The following is a 27729-nucleotide window of genomic DNA, read 5'->3' on the forward strand; positions in this document are numbered from 1 at the left end:
GAAAGCACTTCAAAAACTGCCTGAAGCTTATACTGTCTTCAAACCTTCCCTTTGACAGCATTCTATGAATGAGAGGTCTTCCAAATCCTGCAGCAAAGTGTTTTGCATGTTAACAAATAAAATTTAAGAGTGCACAAAGTTGGGAAGATTGATGGGAAGCAAATGCGATATTAGATGTGATATTAAGTGTTGCGCTGCTTAGCCTGAGTCTCTCTCTCCTGGATCATGTGGGGCAAGAGTAGGAGCAGTTCAGGGAAAGATGGTGTTAGTAGAAGTCTAGCCACAAAACAGGACTCTTTGTAATATCTACTGGGCTGCACTTTGATTTCATATTTCCCTTACTGATAACTGAAAACATGGTCTAATTAATTTATGTTATGCTTAAGGCAAGTTTAAAAACACAAAATGGGAAATAAAATCTGAGAATATTTTCCTAATGGGAAATTTTCTCATAGAGTAGGTAGCTGATATTTCTCCTTCATCCTTAGCAATATAACACAATATAAAAAAGTTTACAAAAACACCAGCCACAAAACCATGAATCTGCTTAATTAACATACAACACATGGAGAGTTAAAGTTTATTTTATTTGTCTGAGAGTGGAATACCAGAAGGCAAAAAAGTACTTTCAGGGTTGGGGAAAGCAACTTTTTAACCTGACCACATTAAGACATGTACATACTCTAGTGTAACAAACAAACAAACAATAAAAAACCCAAAATATAATGAACTAACTGCACAATGGCATCAATGTTGGCACATTAACATGATTATTTCACTATACTTGCAACTTTGAGAGTATACAGGCACTGTGTAAAGAGACGAAGGTGGAGGGAGAGAAGGACGGTGAGAAGGAGGAGGAAGAAAAAGTGATGGAGGCCTAATTAAGTACCCCTTGTCAGCAATTAACACAGACTGGGTGGGACACAGACACTGATAAACAGCACAGTGGGCAAACTTAACAATGAACTGATGTGGACTTCCTAGAGAATTTCTGCTATGACTCAGTACTTATTTTTTTTTCTTGTATCTGTGTAATTGAAATTTCACCATGATAAATAGTGTCTTGGATCTTATTCAAAGAAAAAAAAAAAAAAAAGGAAACAAGTTCTGAATGCAAGCATTTGTGTGTAATACACACAGCTGTTTAGTATCCATGAGATAACCTATTCTTTAATAATAAAGATCTTTTGATATTGATTTTCACTTCTGCTAGTTTCTACTTACTCATTCTTCCAGAAGTTATTTTACACATTTTCTTAAACATACTCCATGTAAAATATAAGAATTAATATACATTCTCCAAGTCATATTCAGTCACAAAATACAGTAACACATTTACTCCTTGCTGCATTTAAGTTGCATATAAGAAACACAGGCTGCATTTTTGGGTGATCCATGCAGTAGACTCACAAAAATCAAGCAAACAACTAGACATCTTTTAGCTACTAAAACTTATGCTCCCAGTCACAACAGACTTAGCAATAAAAACAAACAGCACCTAACTTTGCATCCAAACCATGCTGGGCAGAGCTAACTCTGGTTGGAAGGGTCATAGGGAAGCACTGGTAGTCACGTCTTCTCCTTGTTTTCACATGAGATTGAAACTTCTCTTCTCACATGGCTTTTCCCTATACCGCAGGCTTTTGCTAAAGAGGCATTGCAGGCTTCAAATTAAAACAATCAACCTTAGTGAAAAAGCTGAGAAATGCCTTTCTTGACTTTCCAATTCTGGAAACAGCTTGCTATAGGTCATTAAGGCGAATGCCAGGAATCAAAGCAATTGTAAAACAGTCTCGAGATGTAAACAATAAAATTGTCAACCAAGGCATTATAACCTTAGGTGAAAATTCTTCATGAGAAGACCTATGTGGATGAGACTAGCTTCTTGGTTTTTGAAGTTAATGTGAATTTTACATCCTAGAAGTGCTGCATATTCTTTTTCTACTGTAGAGACTTCTGGAATAGATAAAAGTTCATGTTGCTGCTTAAGAACAAAAATACATAGCATGGAGAAGCTACTCAAATACCAAGCAGTTTTCAGGTTGGTTTTTGTTTTACTTTCACATTTTACTTTTATGGTTGGCATATGGAAAACCAAACTGGGAAATCATAATGTTGGAGTATTTTAAGGGCATGCTATCATAGATATTAACAAGCTTATTTATACAATAAGACCTCTGCAGAAAGTGTTCAGCTCGATGCCACATTCCAGAATAGCCACCATTGGTTTCTTTTTCCAAATTGCCCATGTTCACAGGTTTCACAAATATTCCTGAAGTCTTCCCAATGTGCTTGGCAATGATAAAATTCATGGCAATATCATCACAGTTTTGAGTTTCATCTATCAAAGCATGGACAGTTGCAGGTTGTCTCTGAAAGAGTTCAAGATATTTGCTATTGAAGAATGAGGCTCCAATCAGCACCATGGAGTACTGGTCACCATTTCCAAACCCTGGTGTTTGTAGTTCAAAACCTCCATAACTATAGATACCCGATAAAGTAGAGACATGCTTTCTAGGAACAAATCCTACAATTTGATCAGGGAATTGCTGAAAAGAGGGAAAAGGATAATTAAGTATGACATTTATTTAGAGCAGACATAGTGAAAAAGACTATTTATTATGAAAGATTGAAACTGATTAGTCAACTTTTCCTTATTTTACACACACACACACACACACACACACACACACACACACACACACACACACATATATATATATATTATATCTTAATTTCATCTAACTCCGGGTAACTTCATAAATCTGTATCCTAATAAGGTAACAGGTCAAATTCCATCACACCCCAAATCTCTCTGGAAAAAAAATTCTAACCCCCACAAATATTCTAACATTATCTGATCTTAACAAATTCTAGTCCTTCCAAGTTGCTGCAAGAAAAGTTGATTGCAGGAAGGCTATTTATTGTAGGAGACAAGATACAACATAACAATTTTCAAAAAATGTTATAATCTCTTAGGAATATATAAAATTGTGATCTATATGTATGATTTTACTGTTTTTCCATGTTGATTTTAATGTTCTTGAAAGTCACTGTTGATTTTAACCAATGTTATATTTTATCCTTTCTCAGCTTGGGTATTTCTTTATTCAAAATATGTAAATTATACATGAATATATAAATGACAGATGTATTAAGATCTTTGAAGAAAAAAACAAATGGCAGCAAAACGCTTCATACAATTAAGGTGAGAGTGAAAAAGATAAAATGAAAATCAACAAAAGAAAAACACTGAAGCATAGGAAAGAGGCAAGAACTTATGGGATTGAAAGATTTAGTTCACTCCTATAAAATATCAAGAGTTTCATTCACTTGTTGAATGAACACAAATCAGGCTGAGTTAAATATCATTCCAAAGAACACACAGTCTAGGGAGGGGACATTACATATAGGTGAACAAGGAATTACAATGATGTGAACCATCTGCAAATGCAGCTGGGTAAATCTGAGGGGAGTATGGAGGAGAGAGTAACAACTGTGTTGCTGGAGGCAAAACAGAAGGTCAGGGGATAGGGGATAAAGGCCGGGAAGCTTCAGAGAAGTGCCATCTATACAATCTATACAATGAAAGAAATTTCAGATGGCCAGAGAAGGAAAAGAGACCACCTGAAATGGAGGTAACAGGTATCTGTTCACTCAGATGAACATCTACTTGATCCTGCTTGCCTCTGGACCTCAAATTGTAACATATGCAGGGCACCAATATGACTCACTGCATGGAGCAATGCACAGTGGATTGAAACTGTTTTTACTAACAATACCTAAAATCATATTTATCTCCTCTTTATTTATTGTTCTGTTAGATTGTTGCATTTAATCGCAGTCTTTGTATTCTGCCTGCCCCTATCTTAACATGTTGGGTAAACTGATTTTTTTTAACCTTAAATAGAAATCTCACAGCATTACATTAGAACTTTTTGCCTAGAAACCTTTATTTACAGGGCTGAAAAAAATTGCTGATATGATACTACACTACACATGAAGTTAAAAATTGCAGCTTTTAGAAGACTGATATCTACAGAGTACTAAGACACTCACCACTAATATCTAATATTATATGCCAAGTAGCTAATGGAAGTAGGTAACTATGGCACAAATTAGACCAAATTATTGGGTAGCACAGTGTTTTATCACTTTACAGGTGTTCTGGGTTTAGGTAACTGTGGTGTGACTTATAAAAGTCAACAATTATGATTACATATTTAATAGGAGAACAAGTGAGCAATTTATGTCTACTTATTCAAGCTAGGATTTAGGAAAAAAACAAAACAAATGAAACCCTACCATGGTACATGCCAAGTTATCACTGCACAATTTCTAAACAATGGTCGCAGAACCATTTGTATGAGACCATTTTTTATTATGTATCCATTATGTCAGGAAAGTCTACACCTAGAGCCCAGGCTGTTGTTCAGAGTTAAATTATTTTATTAAATTAAATTATTGTTGATGCAATAAATGCTTTCTGTTTCAAAAAGTTAAATATAATATTAACACGGAAATATAGTTCTCATTTGAGACACATGTCCGTGGCTTATGGAAACATATATCTGCATTCTAGCCTTTATTGCACCAGATTATTTCCTCATTGTTCTCTGGAAGGTAATTGCAGTTCTTTTTCCTAATATTCCAAAATATAAATTAAGTATACATAAAAGATACTATAACTTCCAGGTTGGCTTAACTAAGGTCATAAATCTTGACAAGCCCACAACAATTTTATCTCTTTTAGATAAGTACCATCTACATTGTTTTCAGTAGACCCCACATTAAACAACGTTGCCCTGGTTAAGCACTAGATAAAACCATATACATGTTTCATAAAGGATACAGCATCATTACCTGCCAAACTGAGAAAGCAAAAACAAGGTCCTGGGCACTGATGAGTGTGTCATCGTCTATCATTAATACCGCTGAAATGAAATGAAAAAAAATTATATTGAACAGTTTGGAAATAAAATAAAAGTATTAAGATATAGTTGTATCTATGTAGATAATTTGAATGAAGTATTTTCTGACTCAATTAGTAAACAAGAAATGTAATCTTGGAGCAATATGTCTAGTAGAAAAAAGCTATTTGAATTATACCTGATTTTATAACTGCCTGAAAGGAAAATTGTCATGTAATTATCATCCATCATGCTAGAAACTAATGAATCTATAAATAAATAAAGCCAAGGTTCTTTTAAGCAAATTAAAACCTCATGCAGCTGTTACAAATGTGAGGAGAGTGACAAAATTATATTTAGCATAAGCTTAATGGCCTCTGACTGCATTCTGTAATACAATGATATATATGATAGCATATCTTATTTATTTATTTAACAATATTAACCTCTTTTTTATTGTTGTAAGATGAAGATGTACATGCTGTCCTCCCCAGGAAACTTCTTGAGACCTTGGAAACTGCTCATTAAGCTTTTCAGGGTGGTTTCTTATAATAAATTCCTCCATTTTTCTCCAGACCATTAAGATAGGCAGGAAGTCAGAAATCCACACCCCTAGCCCTGGTTAACTGCAACTCTTACAGGCTCAGAAGCCAGCTTCAACTTACCATTGGTTTCGACCTCAGGAAAGGCCTGGAGTCGATTTCTCATTCTGTTTGTGGTTTGTAGTTTGAAGATCACAGGAACAGGGTGAGGTCCAAGAGAATTCCATAACTCATCTGGTCCCTTCTCCCCAACATTGTTCCACACCACAATTATTTTGTGCAGATGCGGCACTGCCTGATAGTGGTTTAGAAGTCTCAATAAGAGATCCGTTCTATTGTACGTCTGCATGATGAGAGTGAAAGAATCCAGGGTGGACTTTCCCTGGGATTTTACTTCCCTACGCAAAGTGAGCATCTTGTCTTCTTTGACATTGGGAAGTAAATTGGTTAAAGCCCCGGCTACCAATAGTAGCACAAGGATGATCACCAAAGAAAAACGAAGCACCCGAATCCCCATTACTCGCCCAGGAAGTTTGCAGAGATGGCAACACCTGGAGTAGAAATGGGAATAAAACAGAGAATGTCAGCATTCTTGCCGGTCACCATGTTTTTTATATATTTTTTCAATGATGAGAGGGTCAAACTTATATTGGCTGATTCAAGTTCAGTTCTCCTTTACTCTACAATAATTAAGTAATCCTATGAGATAAAAAATACAGTCTAATATTCTTTTCTTTTTGGTCTTGCTTTTTTTTTGGTAGTTGTAGACAAAAATCATATATACCTCAAATAATAACTGGGCATTTAAATTTTTTTCCTAACAATCTAGATCTGAAATTATTTTTAAAAGAGATTGTATTTCCTCCAGTAATTCAATCATTTTAAACTTGTATTTTGGCAACAGATTTTTTTTCAAATAAAATGATATATGGAACATACTTAAAGCAGAAGATAATGGTGATAGCAGCAGCAAACAATTACAGAGGGTTTATTCCTTATCAGGTCCTGTATATCAAGAATGTGCTTCATATGCCATAGTATGTATTTATTCAACAAAATAGATACTGAGCACTCACCCTGTGTAAGGAATGTTCTAGATTCTGTGGATATAGCAATGAATAAGACAAGGTGTCTGCTCTCAGTAGCAGAGGAGATAGCAGGGAGAGACAGGTAGACAAATTCAAAAGATAATTTAGGATAGTGGTAATGAAGAAAGTTATAAACCAGAGGGATATGATAAGCAAGGGCCAGGTTATGTGGGGTCTTGTCAGCCTTAATAATGTATATGGATTTTCTCCTGAGTGAGGAGAAAATCACTCAATGGGAAGCAACTGGAGGATTTTGATCAGGAGACTCATGGAATCTGATTTATTTTTTCTTCTTCTTCTTCTTATAGTTTAGATTTTTATAGAGATCGATTAAATAACTTTCCCCAAATAACGCGGCACTGCCTGATAGTGATTTAGAAGTCTCAATAAGAGATCCGTTCTATTGTATGTCTGCATGATGAGAGTGAAAGAATCCAAAGTGGATTTTCCCTGGGATTTAGGTAGCAGAGCTAGTAGTTATGTCAGGAAAATTGACACCTAGAGCCCAGGCTGTTGTTCATTATATGGGCTACGGTGTCCTGTCTCCATTCAAATTCAGGCTTCCTGAGCATCTTGTCTTGTGATACAGAGCACAGGTGTTATATACCCAGCTATGCATTCTTTCTATCTTCCTCCAGATACTTAAAGGACTTAAAGAGGTAGCCACAGAAGAGCAGTGAACAAAGGTAAGTGTGGCTTATTTACTTCATTCGTTAAATTTTTTTACCTAATCAGATATCTCAGTTATATATATGATAAAAGTCTAAATCTCACAGACAATTTTACAAAGATCCAGAACTGATTTCCTGGTTTTCATACAATTTAATTTCTATGTTTGCTGCCTCCCATTATAGCACTATTGTTGTCTTTTCAATGATTTGGTTTTTTATCCTTTTGCTATTTCCGCTTCTGACTCCAGACTATTTATTCCTCCACAAGCCTCTGTAAGCCTTTTAGGTATGTCCTTATTTTGTATTTCAGCAACGGAGTATTCATATCCATTTTAGCAATGTATGAATTTAGGTTAACATAACTACAGCCATCTTGAGTTGTAACTATCATGATTTCCCCTGAATAGCCCTAGTCAGTTTTTCCTGCACAGTTTCCCAACAAACCATAAACAAAACCCTTAGAGTACTAGGTGGAACTTTACAAAGGGACCTGGCTCCAGGATGAGCCTGACTCTTTGATGTTAACCAAAGATAAACCAAGTACATTCCAGCTAGGATGAAACTACTTTTGTACTAACCCATATATACACCCCTAATTCTGATGCAAATTGAAGGGCTCCAACTGGTCTTGCTTCCACCGAAGACCACACTTCTGTCCTAAGTCTCCCAATAAACTGTGCTCTCTGCAATCTTGGATCTGCCTGCCTCTTTTAACTTTGGTCCCATGGTAGCTGGTCCTTATACACTAGGACTCACAGATCTATTCTACTACTCTGTGCAAGAACAAAATCAAGAAGTGAGAAAAATGAATAATTCAAAAATTTTTATTTATGAAAAGACTGAAACCATAAATCAATGAGGAGTTTCTAATCAACATTTTAAAAATATCTTTAAGAAAAAAAATGGGTTTCTTAAAATCAGAAGGCATAAGATATATATTATTCTTAATGATTTTGATCCAAGGTCTATCCCTTTTTGCTCCTTTTGGAAACATTTTTCTTCTTAGGCTATGCTGTAGACAGATATCTCATTTATTTACCGACAAAGATGATGAAGCTGAAAACAACTTCTCACTGCTAACCCATGCTGATGGCACAGAGCTACCGTTACTGTTCTCCCTGGCATAACACTGCCTCTGTACATCTTATTTTTGGTTCTCTCCATCTTCTTGGAAAAGCACACTATGTATACATGCACAGAAATATCTAAGCTCTTGATTTCACATCTCGTGGTGAAGTTATGCAATTGCCTCTAGGCCACGATGCCACAGGCAATCCTAAGGATAGTCAACATCTCTCTGTCTAATTGAGTATTATATCCAACTAAATTTTACTTTACTTTCCAAACAATGCCCAATTAACCTTCTGTTTTTCCCTAAGGAGACTGTGTAGTGGTTGAGTTAATGTGGCCATCATATTCCATGATCCTGTTTCATGTTGTACGTTCTTTTGTAACTGTACAAAATTTTCTCTATTGTTGAAGGACAAGACCACACAGGCCAAGCCTTTACCATCTCCCTTTGAAGTTTATGAGAAGAAAGAATTCTCAACATAACAATGTCTTCATGATGTGACAGTATGCTAGGGCATGAGCAAACAAAGGCAGGGCTTATTCACAAGCACAAGGCAATAGTCATTGTCCTAGCAGCTCTCACTTTTTAACAGTTGAGAATGAAAAAGCAATGCTACCTTTACAGTAACTTTTAGAGGTATTCTCTCCTGGACTTTTTCTGTAGTTTGTTCTATTAAGAAAAGCAATGTCTGTGTTTCCTTTCCTCTCACGGTCTCACTCTATTATATGAACCAAAAAAATTATTTCTGAAGTAAACTCAGCTTTACTGTGATTATTTTTCAAGGACATTAATTTAAGGCTTTAGAGTACAAAATTTTCATCTTATATACCATTTTACTAAAACAACACTTATTGTTAATATAGTCATTCGAAGACAAACCATATGAATTAATAATCTTGATTCAAGGGACTTTAAAACTTTTTGAATACTGAATCAAAAGCAGGTCCATAAAACATTTTCAGTACTACATAAGAATGGCCAGATATAAATGCTTGGGGAAAGAACCACTTTGATAACTGCAGTGAAGTGTATCTAAAACAAGATCTTCTTTCACTTTCTGCATACAGAAGTGTCTAGTCTCTAATGTAGACATTGGTAGTTTACTATCTGGCAATTTAGAAGAGAAAAAGTAATAAAAATTAATTGTTAAAGACTATTGTAAATATACAATGTCAAAGCCACTCGAGGGATTACTTCACATTTAGTTACAATTTTAAGTAGGAATTTTGTGGGAGGCAACATAGTACATGACCAGCATTTGTCTCCTCTTCTGATTGGTGTGGCATTGTCTGCCACCTTGTGATCTGGTTGCCTAGGTAACCCAGACTAAAGCCCAGATCTTTAGGGTGAGTACTGTGTCTTCAAGCATGGGTGTGCCTTCCTACATCCCTGTGGGTAGAGCTACACTCACCTGTTCCTTTGTGATACTACCCCTTGCCCTGTTTAGGATAGAATGTTCCATGGAAATACCCTTTGTGTGTTCCTTTCTCTTACTCTTCCTTTGGGTGTGGCCTTCCTAGATGTCAGTCAATCTGCTGACAGCAGACATCATGAAGTTAGACTCAGCCCCTTGAAACCTGATCCCCTTGCCTTATTTGAATAGCTTCTCCTCAATAAAAGGGGTCAGCACTTGAGGACTCTCTCTCTCTCTCTCTCTCTCTCTGCAGACCCCTAAGGTTAGAAGAGCCGTCACAGCACCCTCAAATAAAAAGGTATTTCTGTCTTTTGTGTGGTTATTTTGCGCAGCCCAGTTCCCCTGGAGTGACCCTGAGTGTTTTAGTGGAGTGCAACGTGACAGATGGTGTCCCTGGGTGGGCAAAAGGTCTGAGTGTTTAAGTTGCTAGGAACGCAACAAAGTTTGTTCCTTTTACCCACTCTAGAAAATTTCTCTCTCAGAGAACTTTTAATCCCCTACTTTACCTCAATCAGAAAGGTTTCAGAAGATATTAATAACTTATATTTTTAGAAACACTGCAAATATTTCATTTTGCCTTAAATAATGCAGCCTAATAAAATTATATGAACTTTTTAGTTTGTATGGAAAAGCAAGAGAGAACTTTACAGACTGCACTGCAAGTGACACACTGCAGTAGGCTGATGTCTAGCTGCTACTGTAAGCACATTAGAAGCAGCTTTAATATAGTTTGGAAAGTAGTAATGACTTTATGGCTATACGGACCTCATAGTTTATAGCCTTCTTCTCTTCCTTTCTAGAGAAAGAACCTATCATCCCATTCAGAGGTTTGGGCTTTGAATGTGAGATATGGGAGATGGGAGACAGCATATCTGTATAACCTGTGTCTTACCTGTAAAGAACCAAGAAGAAACTGTAGGTGCCTCCCAGTTCTCTTGATCTTGATTCCTAAATATTCCTTTTTAAAATTATGTCTTTATATATTTACTGACACCCTGTCTCATTCCAAAGAGGATTGGATAGCTCTTAGTCTATTATCTTTCTGTCCATTTCTCATCCCCATGACCACAGATTAAATATAACTTTGATAAACACTATAAATATCAGTAAAACAAAAATTTTTCTTCTATTTATTATCTGAAAAATCAAAGATCCCCTAACAATATTATTTGTACCTATATTGGTTTACTAGTCCTTTATAGGTTGAGAACAGATTCTTTTAGCTCTTTTTTATGCAGTGTTATTCCAGCATCTTCCACACTAGAGGTTTTCAACCAGGGACAATTTGCCCTCCAGAGGGCATATGGAAAAGTCTGGAGGGGAGATATTGCTATCTATGGGGTAGAGGTCTGGATGCTGCTAAACATCCTATAATCCCACAGCAAAGAATTATCTGCCTTAATATTCAGATAATGATAAGGTTGAAAAACCCTGCTCTACATACTAGTTACTAAGAAGATGTACTTGAACATGATGGGGAGGACTACCAGACAAGTAGCATCCGAAAACCCCACTGCTATTTGTTATACTCAAACAATAAGGGTGCAAAGCCATGTCTCTAAAACTGCCCCAATAATTACATGACTCACTGAACAAACATATAAATTCAGGCAGCTGGAAGATAGCTCACGGCTACCTAATCCAGCTTCCTGTTTTACAGTAAGAACTCAGGGTCCAGGGATAAGGATCTTGCCTAAGGTCATGAAGCTGCTTTTGACCTGTCAGTCACAGAGCCAGGGCAAGAATTTCCTGATGGTACAGTCCATGACACTTTCACAATGCTATAGTAAATTCTGCAAGAATGTATCAAAAAACTAATATATCAGACTGTCACTAAGGTACTTGTCACTTGGTATGTTGGAATTCTTTTACAGTTTTAATGAAATTCACCCCACTAAAGTATACAGTTCACTGGCTTTTAATATACCCATGGAGTTTTGGAAATATCTCTATAATTTAATTTTAAAGCATTTCCAATATCCCAAAAAAGGAACCCAGGCCCATTAGCAATCACTTCCCTTTCTATTAAATACCAATCCCCAAACTCTCCCCTAGTCCCAGGAAACCACTAATTTACTTTCTGTCTCAATGGGTTTGCCAATTCTAGACATTTCATATGAATAGAATCATATAATATATACCCTTTATATCTGACTTATTTCACTTAGCAAAAGCATTTTCAAGTTTTTTCAAAATTTATACATGTTGTAGCATTTACTAGTATCTCATTCTTTTTTTTTTTAAATTGTCAAATAATATTCCATTCTATGGACACATCACATTTTGTTTACCTGTTCATCAGTTGCTGGACATTTGGGTTATTCCTACACTTTGGCTACTATGAATTTGGTGCTATGAATACTCATGTACACATTTTTATGTGAAATTGTTATCATTTCTCTTGGATATATGCTGAGGAGTGGAACTGTTGGGACATTATGTCAGAAATATTTAATATCTGAGAACTGAAGCATTATTTGAAATTATAAAGATTTTTTCTTAAACATGAACATAAGGTCAAGTAAGAAAGTAAATAATACATGGTCTATGAAGCAATAGTTGCATTCTCTCCTGTACAGTCTTTAAATGAATCAGCAATTTGAATTATCAAAGATCTGCTATTTGATTGTTTACTACATCATCTATCAAAGTTTCCTAGATAGAGCACTGTTGAGAATTCTTTCCTGAGGCCTAATCTCTTCAAACTGGAAGAACAATAATTATCCAGAGAGAATTTGTAAATGAATATGCCAGAGCACACATGAACAAATATTAGTTGTCTTCAACTTGTAAGGTAGAACTGCAATGAGCAGCTTGGCATCATACAATGAGAAACTTTTATTTTCATTTTTATGTCACAGATGGTAGGAGAATGGTAACTATGCTACCATTTCACTGTGAGATATGTCTGAAACCATACAGATTGCTTCTCCTCTGGCTCATTCTCTAGGGTATGTACTTGCTTAAAAACCCATGATTATAGAATATAGATTCTCAGAAAAGAGCCTGAAGCTATCAAGAAATAAAATCACTCCAAGGTGGACTGCAAAGGTCAATTCAGAACCTGGATTTTCCATCTATGAGCATGTAAGATGAGATTTGGAAGAGACACTTGTACAACTGATGAACAATTTCTGGCCAGGTTTATTATGTGCATGACACTGTTCAAACTGAAAAAGAGGGCACAAATACTGAATTCCAAAATGCCTTTCCTCTTACCAGTACTGTATACAGCAAACTATTCCATGACTCCCTGTACTGGCACATGCTGTTTTCTCTATCTACAAAGCCTCTCCTTCTCTCCATCCGACAAGCCCCACACTACATCCCTTTCAAGCATCACCTCTGCTGTGAAAGTTGCCCTTGCTGCAATCCTTCCTGCATGCTCCTGTGAACTCTGAACACAGTGCTGCTAGATCTTGCTTCCAAGCATCACAGCTGTGCCCCAAGCTTCTTTTTCAATCTAAATGCCTCCTGAGGGAGTTATGGCAGTCATAATAATCCAGAACACTGTCTGGATCATTTTTTTTTGTGTGTGTAAGTGCTCATAACTCTTGCCAGTTGAATGGGGAGAGGGACTTAATGTTCAAATTCCCCTAACCTTTAAAATGGTGCCTAAAACTTGAACAGAATAAACTCAAATTAAATGCAAATTAAGTCCAATTAAGACTAGACAACACACGAGAAATCTTTCCCTGTGTAAAAATCCAGGGTCACCACCCATATGGTAATAGGACAGCCAGTCTTGAAATGTGACCTTAAGCCCACAACATATAGGTCACTTTTCTACTTTCAGTTCTTTGGCCAATGTACTTCATAAATAAAAGATGTCTCCAATCTCTGATTTTTTTTCACATCTTTCCAAAGATATTCTGCATTGAAATATCTTTGGATATTCCTGTTTCTGTGGAAACTCTTGATGAACTCATCTGCCTTAGGGGGAAACCATCATTTGTTGGACAACATCCTCCTTGTAAAACTCCTAAGGGAGGTTTAGGCGGCAACAATCATCAAAATATATATTATTTAATAAGGTAGGCAACATACCTGATTTAACAGATAAAGTCTCACCTATTTGACAAATGAAAATTTAGTTTGCAGGGCTGGGACTGTAGCTCAGTGGTAGAGCACTTGCCTTGCATGTGTGAGGTCCATTGGGTTCAATCCTCAGCACCACATAAAAATAAATAAAGATTTTTTTTTAAAAGAAAATTTAGTTTGGGTTCTCAAACTGACATAAGCTATAGACATTGGATGGCTGGCAGAAAGAGAAAAACTAAGTTCACTATTGGCCAGAGTAAGCCTTTTCCATTAAAATTTAAGCAGCATAAACTAGAATTTATGTAACTGTACAATATAAAATGCCAGAAAGAGAACATGAAAGGTCACTTTATTTCATGGTGTTTCCCAAGGTGCTATACAGTATTCTGCAAAAAGTTTTTAACTTAAGAATTTTACCCATATTCAGGAAATTTTTCTTTCATTGTTATTTTATAAATGCCATATGGTTCTTCTCATTTTCTACCAATTCTGTCTGAATTCTATCCTCTCCTTCCTAAACGATTTCATTTCACTTTTTTCCCCTAAAGAGCCCATCTACTCTTACAAGATTCTTAATTCCTGTTACTTTTTTTTTGTGAGTCTAAATACATCAAAATAATTTAAATTGTTTTGTGTTAACAACAAGTACAGTAGGAAAAGCAGGAATAGGAATAGCCTTATAATGATAAAAAAAGGATCCGTGTAGTATCACAGATTCATCTTGTGATCTTGTATTTATGATCAATTAATTATACAGTGATCACTCTACTGTCATGTATATATGAAAAGAATAAGAAATTATACAATGATATGAATGGATCTTCATAATCTACAGCAACTGTATTATAGACTATTAAGTAATCTGCCTTTCCTATGTACAGTATAACTAATCATATATATGTATGTAAAACGATTGATAACTATTAAAAAACCCTATATTTCAAAGGCTTAGTTCTGCCTTTACTACATTTTTGGAACTACAGTTCTGAAATAGAATTACTAAAACATATTGAGAAATAGCTACATTTATCACAGCATCACATTTGAATACATAGATGCTACTGCAACGTTCATTTCTCAGTAAAAGCTATGAAAAAAGCATTTTTGTACTGATTATACTACCTATTAAGTCCTCCTGCTGGCAGCCAGGTTGACTGGGCCATTTCTTTATGGAAAAATCAGGTTAGGATGGATAACAAGGGCATCATTTAGAATAGGGATATCAGTAAATAAAAGCCTGTTTCCAATTCCCTTCCTGATCTCACCCCCTTATCCATGGTGAAAGCTGCTCATCAGTTCTGATATTTTCTATTTTTCCTCTTCCCTTTTCTATACATACTATCATATTCTTTCAACATTATCAATTCATTGGAGTGTGCTTTACTATCATTGATAAAGGGGAAATAACATGTAAACATTATGTGTAATATTTTTAAAGTATCACCTGCTTCCTTCAATCCAGTCATTTGTTACTGAGGTAGACAATAAAGTCCTCCCTATTTGTGAAATGCACAGATATGAATTTTGTGAGAAGAAATTTCTTTCCAGCCTTGCACCTTCCTCCTGAATTGCCAATTAATTGTTGCTCCTGATGATAATGATGATGATGATGATGATGCTTGGAGATGATCAATTCCACAGACAACTACCTGCCCAGGATTAAGGGTGGCCTTATTACTAAGAGGTATACCAATGACTTGTAAGAATCAAAGGAGTCAATGTATCCTAGGAAGAAAACTAGAAATGGATAAAGCATCTTTAGCTTAGTATAGAATGGGAAAAGTAATATGTTTGCAGATATCTTTAGCTTAGTATAGAATGGGAAAAGTAATATGTTTGCAGATATGGTTGGTTTGCAGATATGGTTGCAACCATATCTGCAAACATATTACTTTTCCCATTCTAGGATACTGGAGGTTTTCATTTGAATCTCTATCTGGTTTAGACACAGGGAAGTGGGGGGGCAAGATAGTTAGGCAATAGATCCTTGGAATATTCTATGGAACCTCTCCTTTTTACTCAACACTGATTTTCAGCACTTCCAAAATCACTTCTCTAAGAGAAACAGATTTCATATAAATGAATTATGATTTATAAATATTTTCAGATTTCAAATATGAGGTAGAAGCAATCCCAATCGATGTGAGTTTTCTCATGTTCTTAGGGAAAAGTCAAACATCCATGGTGCTGCATCAATCATCACATACCATATGTCCAGCATGTCAGGTACCATGAACAGGTAGGTGTAGTTCCTTACCTCACTGAGCTTAGCAATAGTAAAGAAAGTTGTTATAGTTGTCCTTTCTTCATATTATACAATACCTCAGATTGGCAATGTTTCAAATTTTTAGTAAGAAGAGAAATAAAATATATCCATTCTATTTTGTAGATGGGACATGTGAGGGTGAGAATATTAAATAAATTTCCTGAGCCACAGAAAGAATGGTAGGTCAGAACCAAACTCCTGACTTCTGTGCTTGAGCCACTTTGAATTATCTTTGTCATCTGTAAGGTCTATTTTCAACTTCATTCTAGTTTACAAGGATATTTCAAACTTACAGGTATTGGGGCTGGGGGTATATAGCTTAGAGGTACAGTGCATACTTAGCAAGCATGAGGCCATAGGTTCCATCCACAGCACACATACATAAAGAATATGACTATTGACTTCAATCTATAATCTGGAGTAGTATTTCAATGTATCTATTCTGAAGAAGGCATTCTGGAGTAGTATTTCAATGTATCTATTCTGAAGAAGGCATTCTGGAGTAGCATTTCAATGTATCTATTCTGAAGAAGGCCTTCTAGAATTTTCTAACAGACACTGGCTGGTTCAAGTAGGAACTTTTATCTTCAAGGAAACCAAAATATCTTTATTGAAAATAATCTTTTGCAGATTAAAAATTCTTCTACTTTACCTACTTTCATAGCAGCATCATCAGCAACAGCAAAAGGCAGAAACAACCCAAATGTCTATCAATAAATGTATAATCCGTTCAGAAAATGTGATATATATATATATATATATATATATATATATATATATACCTGATGAAATATTGGACTTAAAAAGAAAGGGAATTCTGGTACATGCTAAACATGCATAAACATGTTTATGCTAAACATGAAAACATTATGCTATGTGAAACTGGCCCAGTCACAAAGAAGGCAGATATTGTATGATTCCACACAGATGAGGTATTCAGGAGAGTCAAATTCATGGAAAGAGATAGCAGACTATACTTGCCAGGGGATGGAGGTAGAGGATAATGGATAGTTGTTGTTTAATAGATATATATATTTTAGTTTTACAAGATGAAAAAGTTCTGAAGATTAGTGACAGAGCAATGTAAAAACACTTAATGGTACTGAGTGGTATAAAGTACATACTTTCAAAAAGAAAAAGGAAAAAAACATGCTACTTACCTCATTGTGTGATTAGCCTTTTAAAAAACTTTTTTATGGCTTCAGTGATTGATAGGAATAAGCTCCCTTGGCACTACTAAGAGAAAGAAAAGAGTTTTCTGTGATATTTTGTTAATCAGCAGAAAATGAAAAAAATAGCACTGCTTTTAATAGCAATGTCCATAGTATCTGAATTATTTGTAAATTATAATTTGCTATTCTGTGTCCTAAAAATTACATGAGGCAGAAAATGGCTTCCTGTTGATTGACACTAAAAATGCTACATTTTTGTTTTCATTTTTCTCCAAGGTCCAGAAGCAGAAAAAACTAACATCATTCTGAGCATTTATGCTTATACATCTGACACTAGAGCATATATGCCATAGAGTAAAACTTCTTAACATGAGAAATTTGCATTTTTATTCAATTTCTGGATTTACAAATCTCTCTACTCTAATACACTATTATAATTCCTGTTTTCACCAGCAATTCATAGGGCATTCGATTTGATTCACCTAAAAAATTACGAAGTCTAAAATAGTGTTGCCAGGATAGATGAATGAGGATAAGAGATGGCATCTGTCCCATTCTTGCTGGTTGTTGCTGGAAAGAAGAAACCATGGTGGGAGAGGAACTCTTGCCCCTTAATTCTCTCTGTTTTCATTTCTCGGTCTTCATATGTCTCCCATAGAATATGCATAGTTAACCTACTGTACTTTGTTGATGATATAAACAAATATTTAAGAAGTTCTTAGTAAAAATGCATTTATTAGTTTTAAAATATTCATTACTACATCTACTTTATGATCTTATATATCCACTTAATCTTGTAACATGAAGAAACTAAGAATTCTAACTGTAGACTTTAGAATACTGTACCTGATTGGAGACTTGCAAGACACTGACCACCTAAATAGAGCTAATGAATCATTTTTTATTTTCCAAAGTCATGTTCTTGCATAACAAAATTATTATTATTACAGGGGAAAAGGAATGGATTAGGCTACACAAAAAGATTGACTGAGTGACAGATACTCATCCTCATTGCTCAAAGAGCATCTCATGTGTACAACTTACACATCACACAGTTCTAAAATACTAGACTGATTGATTTATCCTTCTCTTCACTTCAACTTCTCCTCTCCATAAAAATTCTTCCAGGGAAAGAACTTTACCTTACCAGGCTTTGTATTCCCAAGCCAAGCACAGAATCTGGCATATAGTAAATAGTCATTAAATGACTTCTGACACGACAACATATATAGGTTAACATGTGTGGGACAAATATTATTTCAAGATAGTGAAGTAAGGCACAGTGGAATACTTTCCACTCATAGAACTTTTCCTAATTTAAACAGTGTCCACCTACACTTTTATTTGCACATAAAAATTCCTTTCGTATTGAATTTGGCCATTATGCTTTTCAAGACTGAAAGCTGTGAAGTAGCATTAAAATTTTTTTGAAAGAAGAAGGTCCACACGGTAATACCTTGCTTATATATTTGGGGTAGAGAGTGGGGAAATTCAAGAGTCTCTAGAAATTGATGCAACTGAAAATAAGCTTCAATTTTTCCAACATATTTCAAAACTGTCTCAAAAGGGTAATGTAGATTTCTCCATAAACCTGCTGAGAAATTTCACATTTGTACCAGTACAATGTACAATGCAGAATTAATTTTCAAAGGCAGAAAACAAAAACAGGCTCAAATTGCTACTGACCTTGGTAAGAGAATGCTAGAAATTGGTTACCGAAATTTGATTATTTCTATATCCCTTCCCTTAAACAGTACTGAAATAAAGCACTTTTGAAGAAAAAATTCTATTTCAAGGAAAATATTTATCATTGAACTTCCTAGTTTGCACCCAATGAAGGTTTCCCCAGCAGCATGACAAAACTATTACAAATATAAAAGCTTCCTAAAAAAGTAAATGTTACTAATTGAAAATATTTTTGTTTAAATTAAAATAATGAAACAGACGCTAAGATAGGCAAAGACAAAATACTCTTCCCAGAACTTAATTTGTGGAACCTAGCAGTTTTTACACAGCATCTTGAAAACATCAACGTTTTTTAAAAATGCAGAATACCTACATTTTTCAAAAATCAAACTAGAGAATTAGTATCCCTCATATGGAAAGTTCCAAGAACGGGAGCAAACATGCATATATCCTGCAAAAAAAAAAAAAAAAAAAATTGTAACGCGAGAGTATTTTGCTGTCTCCTCACCTGAGTGCAGAAGATTGCAGTGGGGGAACCAATTTATTTGCTTGCAGCTGGGTTAGCATAAAACGGAAGGGGCGTCTCGCTTACTCATTTTTGTTTTTTTTCTTTTTCCTAAACCAAGCAGCGTGCATCATTCGTTGGATTTATAACCCGGGAAACGCGCCGCCTGCAAAGTGAGCGCCTGAAGCAGGGGACAGTCACGGAGTGGCCACCCTTCCCATTCGGTGACGCTCCACTTCCTGTTAGACTAAAAGGAATTCCCAAGAAGCTCGGTTTTGTAGTTTCCAGCCCAACTCCAAAAGCTAGTTCTTTCCTCCATCCCTTCCCATTTCTTCTGCAAGGTAACAACTTTTAATCATTCACGTGACAGATCACCTGACTTTATCCAAACAATTTCCCGGAAAGGCGTCCCGCGGTCTAGTCTGCCCGGCCAAGGCCCGCTGGGCTCGCCTCCTGGTGCCCTGGACACCCCTGTGCCCCGCCGAGCCGGCTTCTTACTGGACTTCCCCAAAACTGGCAGCGAGGTTCTGATAAGAATCATAGTGGCAGGTTGCTGCCCCGGGGATGACCTGGAAGCGAAAGGGACGTGTACGAATTACAGAGTTTCAGGGTGTCAGCGGACATAGACCGTCGGGGAAGCAACGCTTTAGCCAAATCTCAACTTAGTGTGACCTCTTTGTAAAGGGCTCTTTTTAAGTACCTTCAAGTCCTTCGGGAAGGCCGCCTTCCGCGTGACAGCACAGGAGGGGCAGGCGCTGTTTTCGGAGAAGGGGGGATTACAAGGATTTAGGTGTTCACAGCGTTCACCCGGCAAAGCCATCCCTTGGGCTTCCTGCGCACGGGCGGGAGAACACGTGGCCGCCCGGATTCTAAAGCATTGCTACCTACTGCACCAGGACCTAACAATGCCCAGAGAGGGTTAATGGCGAAGGGGCAGGCGCTGGACTCAGTGCATCCGGGAACATTGGTCGTAGGCGGTCGGGGTAGGAGTGAGCGGGCTCAAGCTCTCAGCTAGCCTAGTCTGCAAATGTCGCCACGTCAGAATATTCTGCGTGAATTCAGGTAGTGGGACCTCGCCGGGATGAGCTGCGCAGATCCCGCCATAGCTGCACTTTTTTCCTCAACCTTCATCAGCCTCCGCTCCGCCCCGCCGTAAGCCCCGCCCTCCGCCGGGAAGCCCCGGCCACAGCCCCGCCCACCCCCTTTTCCGTCCCAGGACGCGTTGCGCGGCCCGGGCCGGAAGTCAGCTAGTTCCCGGGTGTGTGTCTGTGTCTGTCTGTGTCTGTCTGTGTCTCGCAGCCACGCGCGGCCCCAGGCTGGTGCTGGGGGTTCCGGTCTGAGGCGTCACCGCTGTCACTGCCATCACCCCACGGAGCCACTTGTCGAGGGGAGTAGGCCCGGCCCTCCGCCGGGCAGAGAAGATGTTGCCCCTGTCCATCAAGGATGATGAATACAAACCACCCAAGTTCAATCTGTTCGGCAAGATCTCGGGCTGGTTTAGGTGCGGGGTTCTGTTTTGCTGGGAGGGGGTGTCCAGCAGAAGGAAAGCCCAGACCTAAAGATGGTCCAGGGTCTAGAGAGGGAGTGTTAGGGACACTCCCTCAGCCTCCCGCTGTGGGGAAAAGAGTGTGTGGACTGGGAAGGTCTTGAAAGACGGACCGCAACTCGGGGTCCCGGCACCCCCTTGACTCTCTTAATCTCTTCCCGATTTATCATGCCCAGGTCTATCCTGTCGGACAAGACGTCCCGGAACCTGTTTTTCTTCCTGTGCCTGAACCTCTCTTTCGCTTTTGTGGAACTACTCTATGGCATCTGGAGCAACTGGTAACCAAAGGGGAAAATGGTTGGGGCGGAAGCAAAAGGTGGAGGAAGACCAGGCACTATTTGCTTAGTGCCACGTAGCTCCTCACCGGGAGGTTCAGGTTTTACCTTTGCCACCACCTCTGTTGCTTTTTCACAACCCATATCAATATGTTAGGGCCGCCTGTCCTAATTTTCAGGTCCTATCATGCAACCTCCTTCCTGTCCCATATGGTCAGACAAGATGAACAAGTCCCCTACTCGTTTTGGCAGATGGAGAGAGTATTTCGTTTCTGAATCAGCTCACCTTAGCTTTGCCTACTTGGTATTGGGAGAAACCTGACTCTCCCTGGGGGAGTGGCATTTGGATTTCACCCTGAAGATTCTGAGAGGGAGTACTGGGATGTCCAGGAAAATGTGTGCCATTCTCTTTTTCTCTTTAATGCTGAAACTGTCTCATGATTTCCCTTTGGTCCTAACTGGGTAAAAATCCCATATAGTTTTCTGGAAACCTCTATAGAGTTGATGGTTTTTGGTGTCAGCTTTTTCCCGCCCCCTACTATATTTCCTCCTTGGAAAGAGGAAAATTCAGTGTAACTATGGAAATGAAGTTGCTATTACTTAGGTTTTTGCTGTTGAATAACTTAAGATCTTGTGAAATTATTCTGCTAAATAAGATCATCACACTTCTACTAACTCATCTTTAGATTTATACTCATTTGAGAATCTGATGAAAGCCAAGACTCAGAATTTTACATAAAGCCTGGTGGTTCTTGGCTTTTCTGAAATAGATCTTGGACCCCAGATTAAGAACCTTTGCCATTTATGCTTTATTTTCTACTGATTAAACAGACTTAGTCTCTATCCTTTAAGGTTCACTTTCAAAGAGAATTGTCTTTGATCTTTATTTGTATTGAGGTTGAATAATGACCTTGGATTCTGTCATCAGGTTTTTGACATCTATATTTTCATATGAAAAACTATGCTTTTCAATTGAATAATCAATTCACTTTTATAAACAATACTAAGTAATCAACAGATTATAAAGATTTTTGCTTTCATCACAAGTTGGGTGTCAAAGGTATATTGACAATTCAATCTTGTTATATTTAATAACTATTTTGAAGCCAGTCATGGTGGCACATGACTGTAACCAAAGTAACTATGGAGGCTGAGACAGAAGAATTGCAATCAGCAATTTTGAGGCCAGCATTAGCAATTTACTGAAACTCTCAACAACTTAACCAGACCCTGTCTCAAAATAAAAAAATAAAAAGTACTAGGGATATAGCTCAGTGCCCATTGGTTAAATCCTCAGTACAAAAATAATAATAATAACCATTTTTGAATCCCCTGGAAAATTATGTGTGTATGAGAGAAATATACCCCATCATAGATGTTTTCCCTGTGCACTGATGTATACTGACAAATGATTTGGAAAATGATGGCTTTGGTACTTTCCTAATTGATCTCTACAGATCAAGAGTTACTACATACCTAATTTTTACATGAAAGAGGTGTCTTAGGCATCTCAAATATCACAAAGTGGTTTATACCATAATGATACATAATGTATTGCAATATAAAGAAACTGTAACAAAATGTTCATATATAAACCATAATACAGTTGTGACACAATCAGCACACATGCCAAACTTATGACATAATTTAAGATGAGGAATATATAAAAAATATAATAAATATTATACCATGATTAAAGTGTGATTATTAAAACAAGACTATATTGCTTTTAACATATATAATACATTGAAGGTATCACTGTGTTAAAAATCACTTTGTGATATTTGAGGTGCCTAAGCCACTTCTTTCATGTAAAATTAGGTATGTGATAACTCGTGATCTGTAGAGATCAATTGTAAAGTACTAAAGCCATTATTTTCCAAATCATTTGGTAGTAGACTTCAGTGCATAAACACCAGGAGTGGGTGACTTGTTCTTCTGTTCTTAAGTTATTTGCTTTTCTGCCCTTAGGCGACTTCTTCTTTGGTACTCTCTCAGCTTATTTTTTCATTATTTCCTTCTGATTTGAAGTGTGGCTCTGGCATCTGTCATACCTCTATCGTTTTGCAGGTATTCATCTTGTGCTCATGTATGTTAACTTTCCTATCATCTTCACAAACGCTTTTAAGTGGTTATGAAGTAGAGATGTGTTCTTACTGATATTGGGCAGATTTAGAAATTACTCTGGCCCTTTCATAATCTGGTTTCCTATGTTTTATTTAGATACTAAAATTTTTAGTTCCTTTGGTTGACTGATCAATAATTTCTTTATGACTGGATTATCTTTGTGCCTCTCAGTTCACTTAAGCTTTTAAGTTCCTTCAGTAAATTTCTCACCAAAACCCGCTTTGTCAGGGTCATGTCAGTGTTCAGCCTCATTCTATAAAAATAGGTTTGAAGTTGTTGGGAACATATCAAGAAATTTTTTCCCATAGGAGATTAAAACATGGATAAAATATTCTTTTCACAAAAAAATTTACATAAAATGCAAAAAAATACTCTTCACAAATTAATTTCACAGAAACAGTTGATATAGTTGCAACAAATAATAAATTATTCTGGTTTTCATTCAGAACCTTAATTCTAAAAGAAGAATTTAATTATAGTTCCTTTATATTTTTGATAGTGATAAGGTATTTCAGTGGAAGAATAGCTAAGCATTTTGTGTATTTTTCCCCCATTGAATCAAATATCTGCTTCCTTTCACCTTTCAGCTTTATTGAAATAGGAATCTTTTTCGGTATTCAGGTACCTTAGTACATGGCACATGGTAGGTGCTTAAATCTAGACTAAACATGCTAACTACCTGTATTAGAGAAAAAAGACCCTAAGACATTGAACTCCTTTCTCTCATTCTTAGAAGTTAGGAGGAAAATGTAGAAATACTTAATGTGTTTTTTCTTACTTTGTATGTTGCTTTTCCTTCTAGCATTTTCTTTTTCTTTATTTATTGTTGAGTAACTCTTTAAATCTTAAGGTAATATTAGGAATGTGGTTTTGTATTATTAGGATTGTTTGTTTTCAAATTACAGAAAAACCTGAAATAATTGTTGTTTAAACAAATAATGTTTTATTTTCAAGATGGCTGGTAGAATTCTGGCCATTCTACAGCAGAATGTTTAGAGTGCAAAGAAAAATAGGCAAAAGGCATGCACATTGTTTCTCTCTCTCTTTTTTTCACCTTCTAATTATTTTATTACATTTCTTTTTTTTTTTTTTCTTTTTTTTTTTTTGGTACTGGGGATTGAATTCGGGCCTCAATCACTGAGCTATATTCCCAGCCCTATTTTATATTTATTTAGAGACAGGGTCTCACTGAGTTGCTTAGTGCCTTGCCATTGCTGAGGCTGGCTTTGAACTCACATTCCTTCTGCCTCAGGCTCCTGAGCTGCTTATTTTATTACATTTTAATATTATCTTGAGCTTTACTCTTACATCTCTTGTGTTTGTATGGTGGAAATTGAATATAATAATAGTGCAATGTATTTCTTTTTCTGTGAGCCGGTTTTTGAACATTTACCAATACTGAACTGATTATAGTCCTAAAAGTACCTTAAATAGTTTCTTGCTTGAAAACTGACATTGGCCTTTCCTTGCTGAGAAGAGAGAAGTGAATTACCTCAACTCATTCAGGAATTTGCCCATACTGTCCCTAACTTCTGCCTGTTGACAATGTCATTTCAATTGTTCTTTCTCTGTTTACTCTTATTCCAGTCCCGTGAACATCTTTTTTTATATTAATTTAATTTTTAATTTGTTTTTTTAGATATATATGACAGTAGAGTGTATTTTGACATATTATACATAGATGGAGTGTAATTTCCCATTCTTGAGGTTGTACATAATTGTACATTGTCTCTTCAGGAGTTTGGAAACAAAACACTTTCACTAAAACTTTATCACATGTCATGCCTGCTTGAAAATGTGGTCTATTATGGTTAATAGTTTGCTGAAAGTCAAGGATTCTTTCTCAGACCTAGAGTATTGTCCTTTCCAAAGTAGCATCAGGGTCTAGAGCATATCTTGTCCAAAATTTTTTTCTACTAATTACATATAGTTTTTTTCTAGAATATCAATATTGTTTATTTTTATGCTCTTATGTTTTATTTTTACCTTATCACCTATTAAAAATTTAATTTTAGTTACATTATTTAAATACCAAAGCTATTGGACACCCTTTTTGCCTTAGACACCAAAGAAACTCTAGTGACTCTAAAGTTTAATGTCTTTGTATTAACAAAGTAAATATTTGTTCGAGAAATGTTTAGGGCAGTACTGGAATTTTATTCAGTCCGACTTCCATATAATATGTCAGAGAAATAAAGTAATTCCTTAGAGAAAAATAACACCATTAGTCATGTATTTTTTTATTACAATTTTTATTTATCTTAGTCTTTTATCAACTTTCTTTATCCAAAGGCAACATTACTTAACTGCTATGGTGATGCCTTTGCTTTCTTGTAGTTTTATTTTTCACTTTAAAATCTTAGGTAAGTATTACATTTTGTTGAGAATTCTTAAGAGTTATGTAATGAAGTGAAGTTGTGAGTTATTTCATCTCATTAGTTTATTAATTTTATTAATGTCAGAATTCTAAGGATTTTTGTACTTGGTAATAAATTGATAGTTAATGCTTTTTCCCCTTTTTCTACCTATGGAAACCAGTTGGTAGGGGGTTTGTAAATTGTGGTGATCCCTTATCTTCAATTTTCAATTGATGTTTAGCAATCAGTATGAATATACTCTTAGCTTAGTAACCAATCAACCTTTTAAAACCTTTTGTCTTGGAAAATTTTAAATATTTACAAAAGGGGAGAGTTTAATGGATCTCATGTACCCATCACCCAGCTTTAATATTGTATCAAGCCATAATCTATTTTATACCATCTGTTATCCTTATCCCACCATTGGATTGGTTTAACCAGATGTAAGATGGAGCTTTTTCCATAATTACTTTAGGTTGGTTCTCTAAAAGATAGGAGCCCCACCTCTCTTTAACATTACCCAAAAGTCATTATCATCTATAAAAATCAATGATTCATTAATATCACATGCCCAGTTAGTAAGTGTTCACATGTCTCTCATTGTTTTATAAATTCTTTTTACATTTGGTTTTGAAGATTAGAAATCCAAACAAGATCTACACATAGTGTTAGTTTGGTGGATATGTCAAGATCTTAAATCTCTTATAATTTATAGCTTTTTTTCCTTTGTTTTTGCCTCCAGCAGACCTTAAATCAAGTCCTTTTTAAAGTTTCTTTTGCCATGTTTGGTTCATATTTATTCTACATTTGCTTCAGTGTTTTAGGTTTCTCCTTAATACCCTAAGATAGTTTTCTCAAGTGTCTTTAGAAAATAGTCATTTAAAAAGTTAAATATACTGATTTTGGTAGCTGACTTTTCTTTATTGTGACTTACTAAAGTTTCATTTGGTGTAGAAATCATATAATCTTAGATAGTCTCTATGCCATCTTTACCTTTAAAAGAAACATGCTACTGAGTGCAATGTCTCATGCCTGTAATCCCAGTGGCTCAGCAGGATCGCAAGTTGGAGGCCAGCTTCAGCAACTTAGTGAGGCCTTATACAATGGTGATGTGGCTCAGTGGTTAAGTGTCCCTGAGTTCAATCTCTGGTACAAAAAAAAAAGAAGGAAAGAAACATACCATGCAGTTAAAATGCTAATTCATCATCAGGAACATTTGCTGATACTGAAAATTATCAATAAAATTGGCATTCCTTAGAGCAGACTTTTTTATACAAGAGGTGAACTGAGAACCGGAAATAGGTGTTTTTCATATGGATCTGTCTGTATATTTTTAGCTAAGTAATTTTCAAATCACACACTGCTTTAAGAGAACATGATGTTCTTTCATCTCAAAAGAGGAAGTAGTTTTTCAGGTAGGATCACATTTTATTAATACTGAGCATAAAATTATATTTTAATGAAAATTAAGCTTAGTTAAAATTTAGGGCTGGGGTTGTGGCTTAGCGGTAGAGTGCTTGCCTAGCCTGTGCGAGGCCCTGGGTTCGATCCTCAGCACCACATAAAAATAAGATATTGTGTCCATCTACAACTAAAAAATAAAATATTTTAAAAAAGGTTTAGTTAAAATTTAGATAAAATTGTATTTGGTGAGTATTAAAATTGCTATGCTATACCTACACTCTTAAAAAGGGAACTTGATTTTTGTAATATTCAAAAGGGATTTACCTTTTATGTTTTCCCTTTAAGGCAATATTTTGTATCCACTTAATGTATACAAAATAAGTTTTTTGAAAAAAATTGTTTGCTAGGGCTACTGTAACAAAAGACCACAAATTAGGTGGTATTAAATTAGGTGTCTTAAACAACAGAAATTGATCGTCTCATAGTTTTGGAGGCAAGGAATCAGAGATACAGGTGTCAGCAGTGTTGTTTCCTTCTGAGAATCTGAGGAAGAATCTGTTCTACAACCCTATTCTAACTTAATTAAGTTGGTTTTCTGATAATCTTTGATATTCCTTGGCCTGTAGAAGCATCACCTATTATCTGTCGTA

The 27729-nt window shown here is 36.2% G+C and overlaps 2 protein-coding genes across 9 annotated transcripts in view; one reads left to right on the forward strand and one right to left on the reverse strand.

Moving 5' to 3' along the window:
• Positions 1-568: 568 nt before the first annotated feature.
• Extl2 (exostosin like glycosyltransferase 2) lies at positions 569-20508 on the reverse strand. 6 transcript variants are annotated; one of them, XM_048814618.1, is made up of 6 exons: positions 20071-20508; positions 19239-19316; positions 17168-17240; positions 5579-6006; positions 4867-4937; positions 569-2552 (listed from the first exon to the last, which is right to left on the reverse strand). In XM_048814618.1, exons 3-6 carry the CDS (start codon positions 17170-17172, stop codon positions 2064-2066), a joined length of 993 nt encoding a protein of 330 aa, XP_048670575.1. In that variant the 5' UTR covers positions 17173-17240; positions 19239-19316; positions 20071-20508; the 3' UTR covers positions 569-2063. The 6 variants fall into 6 exon arrangements, with proteins under 6 accessions (XP_048670575.1, XP_015358102.1, XP_048670574.1 ...); XM_015502616.2 differs by having other exon boundaries at positions 17168-17243; XM_048814617.1 differs by having other exon boundaries at positions 17168-17243; positions 19746-20508.
• A 68-nt stretch (positions 20509-20576) lies between these two features.
• Slc30a7 (solute carrier family 30 member 7) overlaps positions 20577-27729 on the forward strand; it is an 80390-nt gene continuing 73237 nt past the window's right edge. The window contains exons 1-2 of one of the 3 annotated variants that reach the window (XR_007351806.1): positions 20577-20871; positions 21093-21194. Coding sequence is in view for 1 of the 3 variants with exons in the window: in XM_015502614.2 (XP_015358100.1) it covers positions 20792-20871; positions 21093-21194 (182 nt within the window). In the remaining 2 variants the exon portion in view is untranslated. The remainder of the gene's footprint in view (positions 20872-21092; positions 21195-27729) is intronic. The other 2 variants (XR_007351807.1, XM_015502614.2) reach the window with 2 other exon arrangements.

The sequence above is a fragment of the Marmota marmota genome, unplaced genomic scaffold (genome assembly GCF_001458135.2).
Source record: "Marmota marmota marmota unplaced genomic scaffold, marMar, whole genome shotgun sequence".
Classification (NCBI taxonomy): domain Eukaryota; kingdom Metazoa; phylum Chordata; class Mammalia; order Rodentia; family Sciuridae; genus Marmota; species Marmota marmota.

Bases quoted from the DNA above. Each gene is read 5' to 3' on its own strand.
- Extl2 (XM_048814618.1), bottom strand. The intron at 4,938-5,578 runs GTAAGTTGAAGC...ATTTCATTTCAG, and splicing joins TCCTGAGGTCGAAACCAATG to CGGTATTAATGATAGACGAT. The intron at 2,553-4,866 runs GTAATGATGCTG...CCCTCTTTTCAG, and splicing joins TTGCTTTCTCAGTTTGGCAG to CAATTCCCTGATCAAATTGT.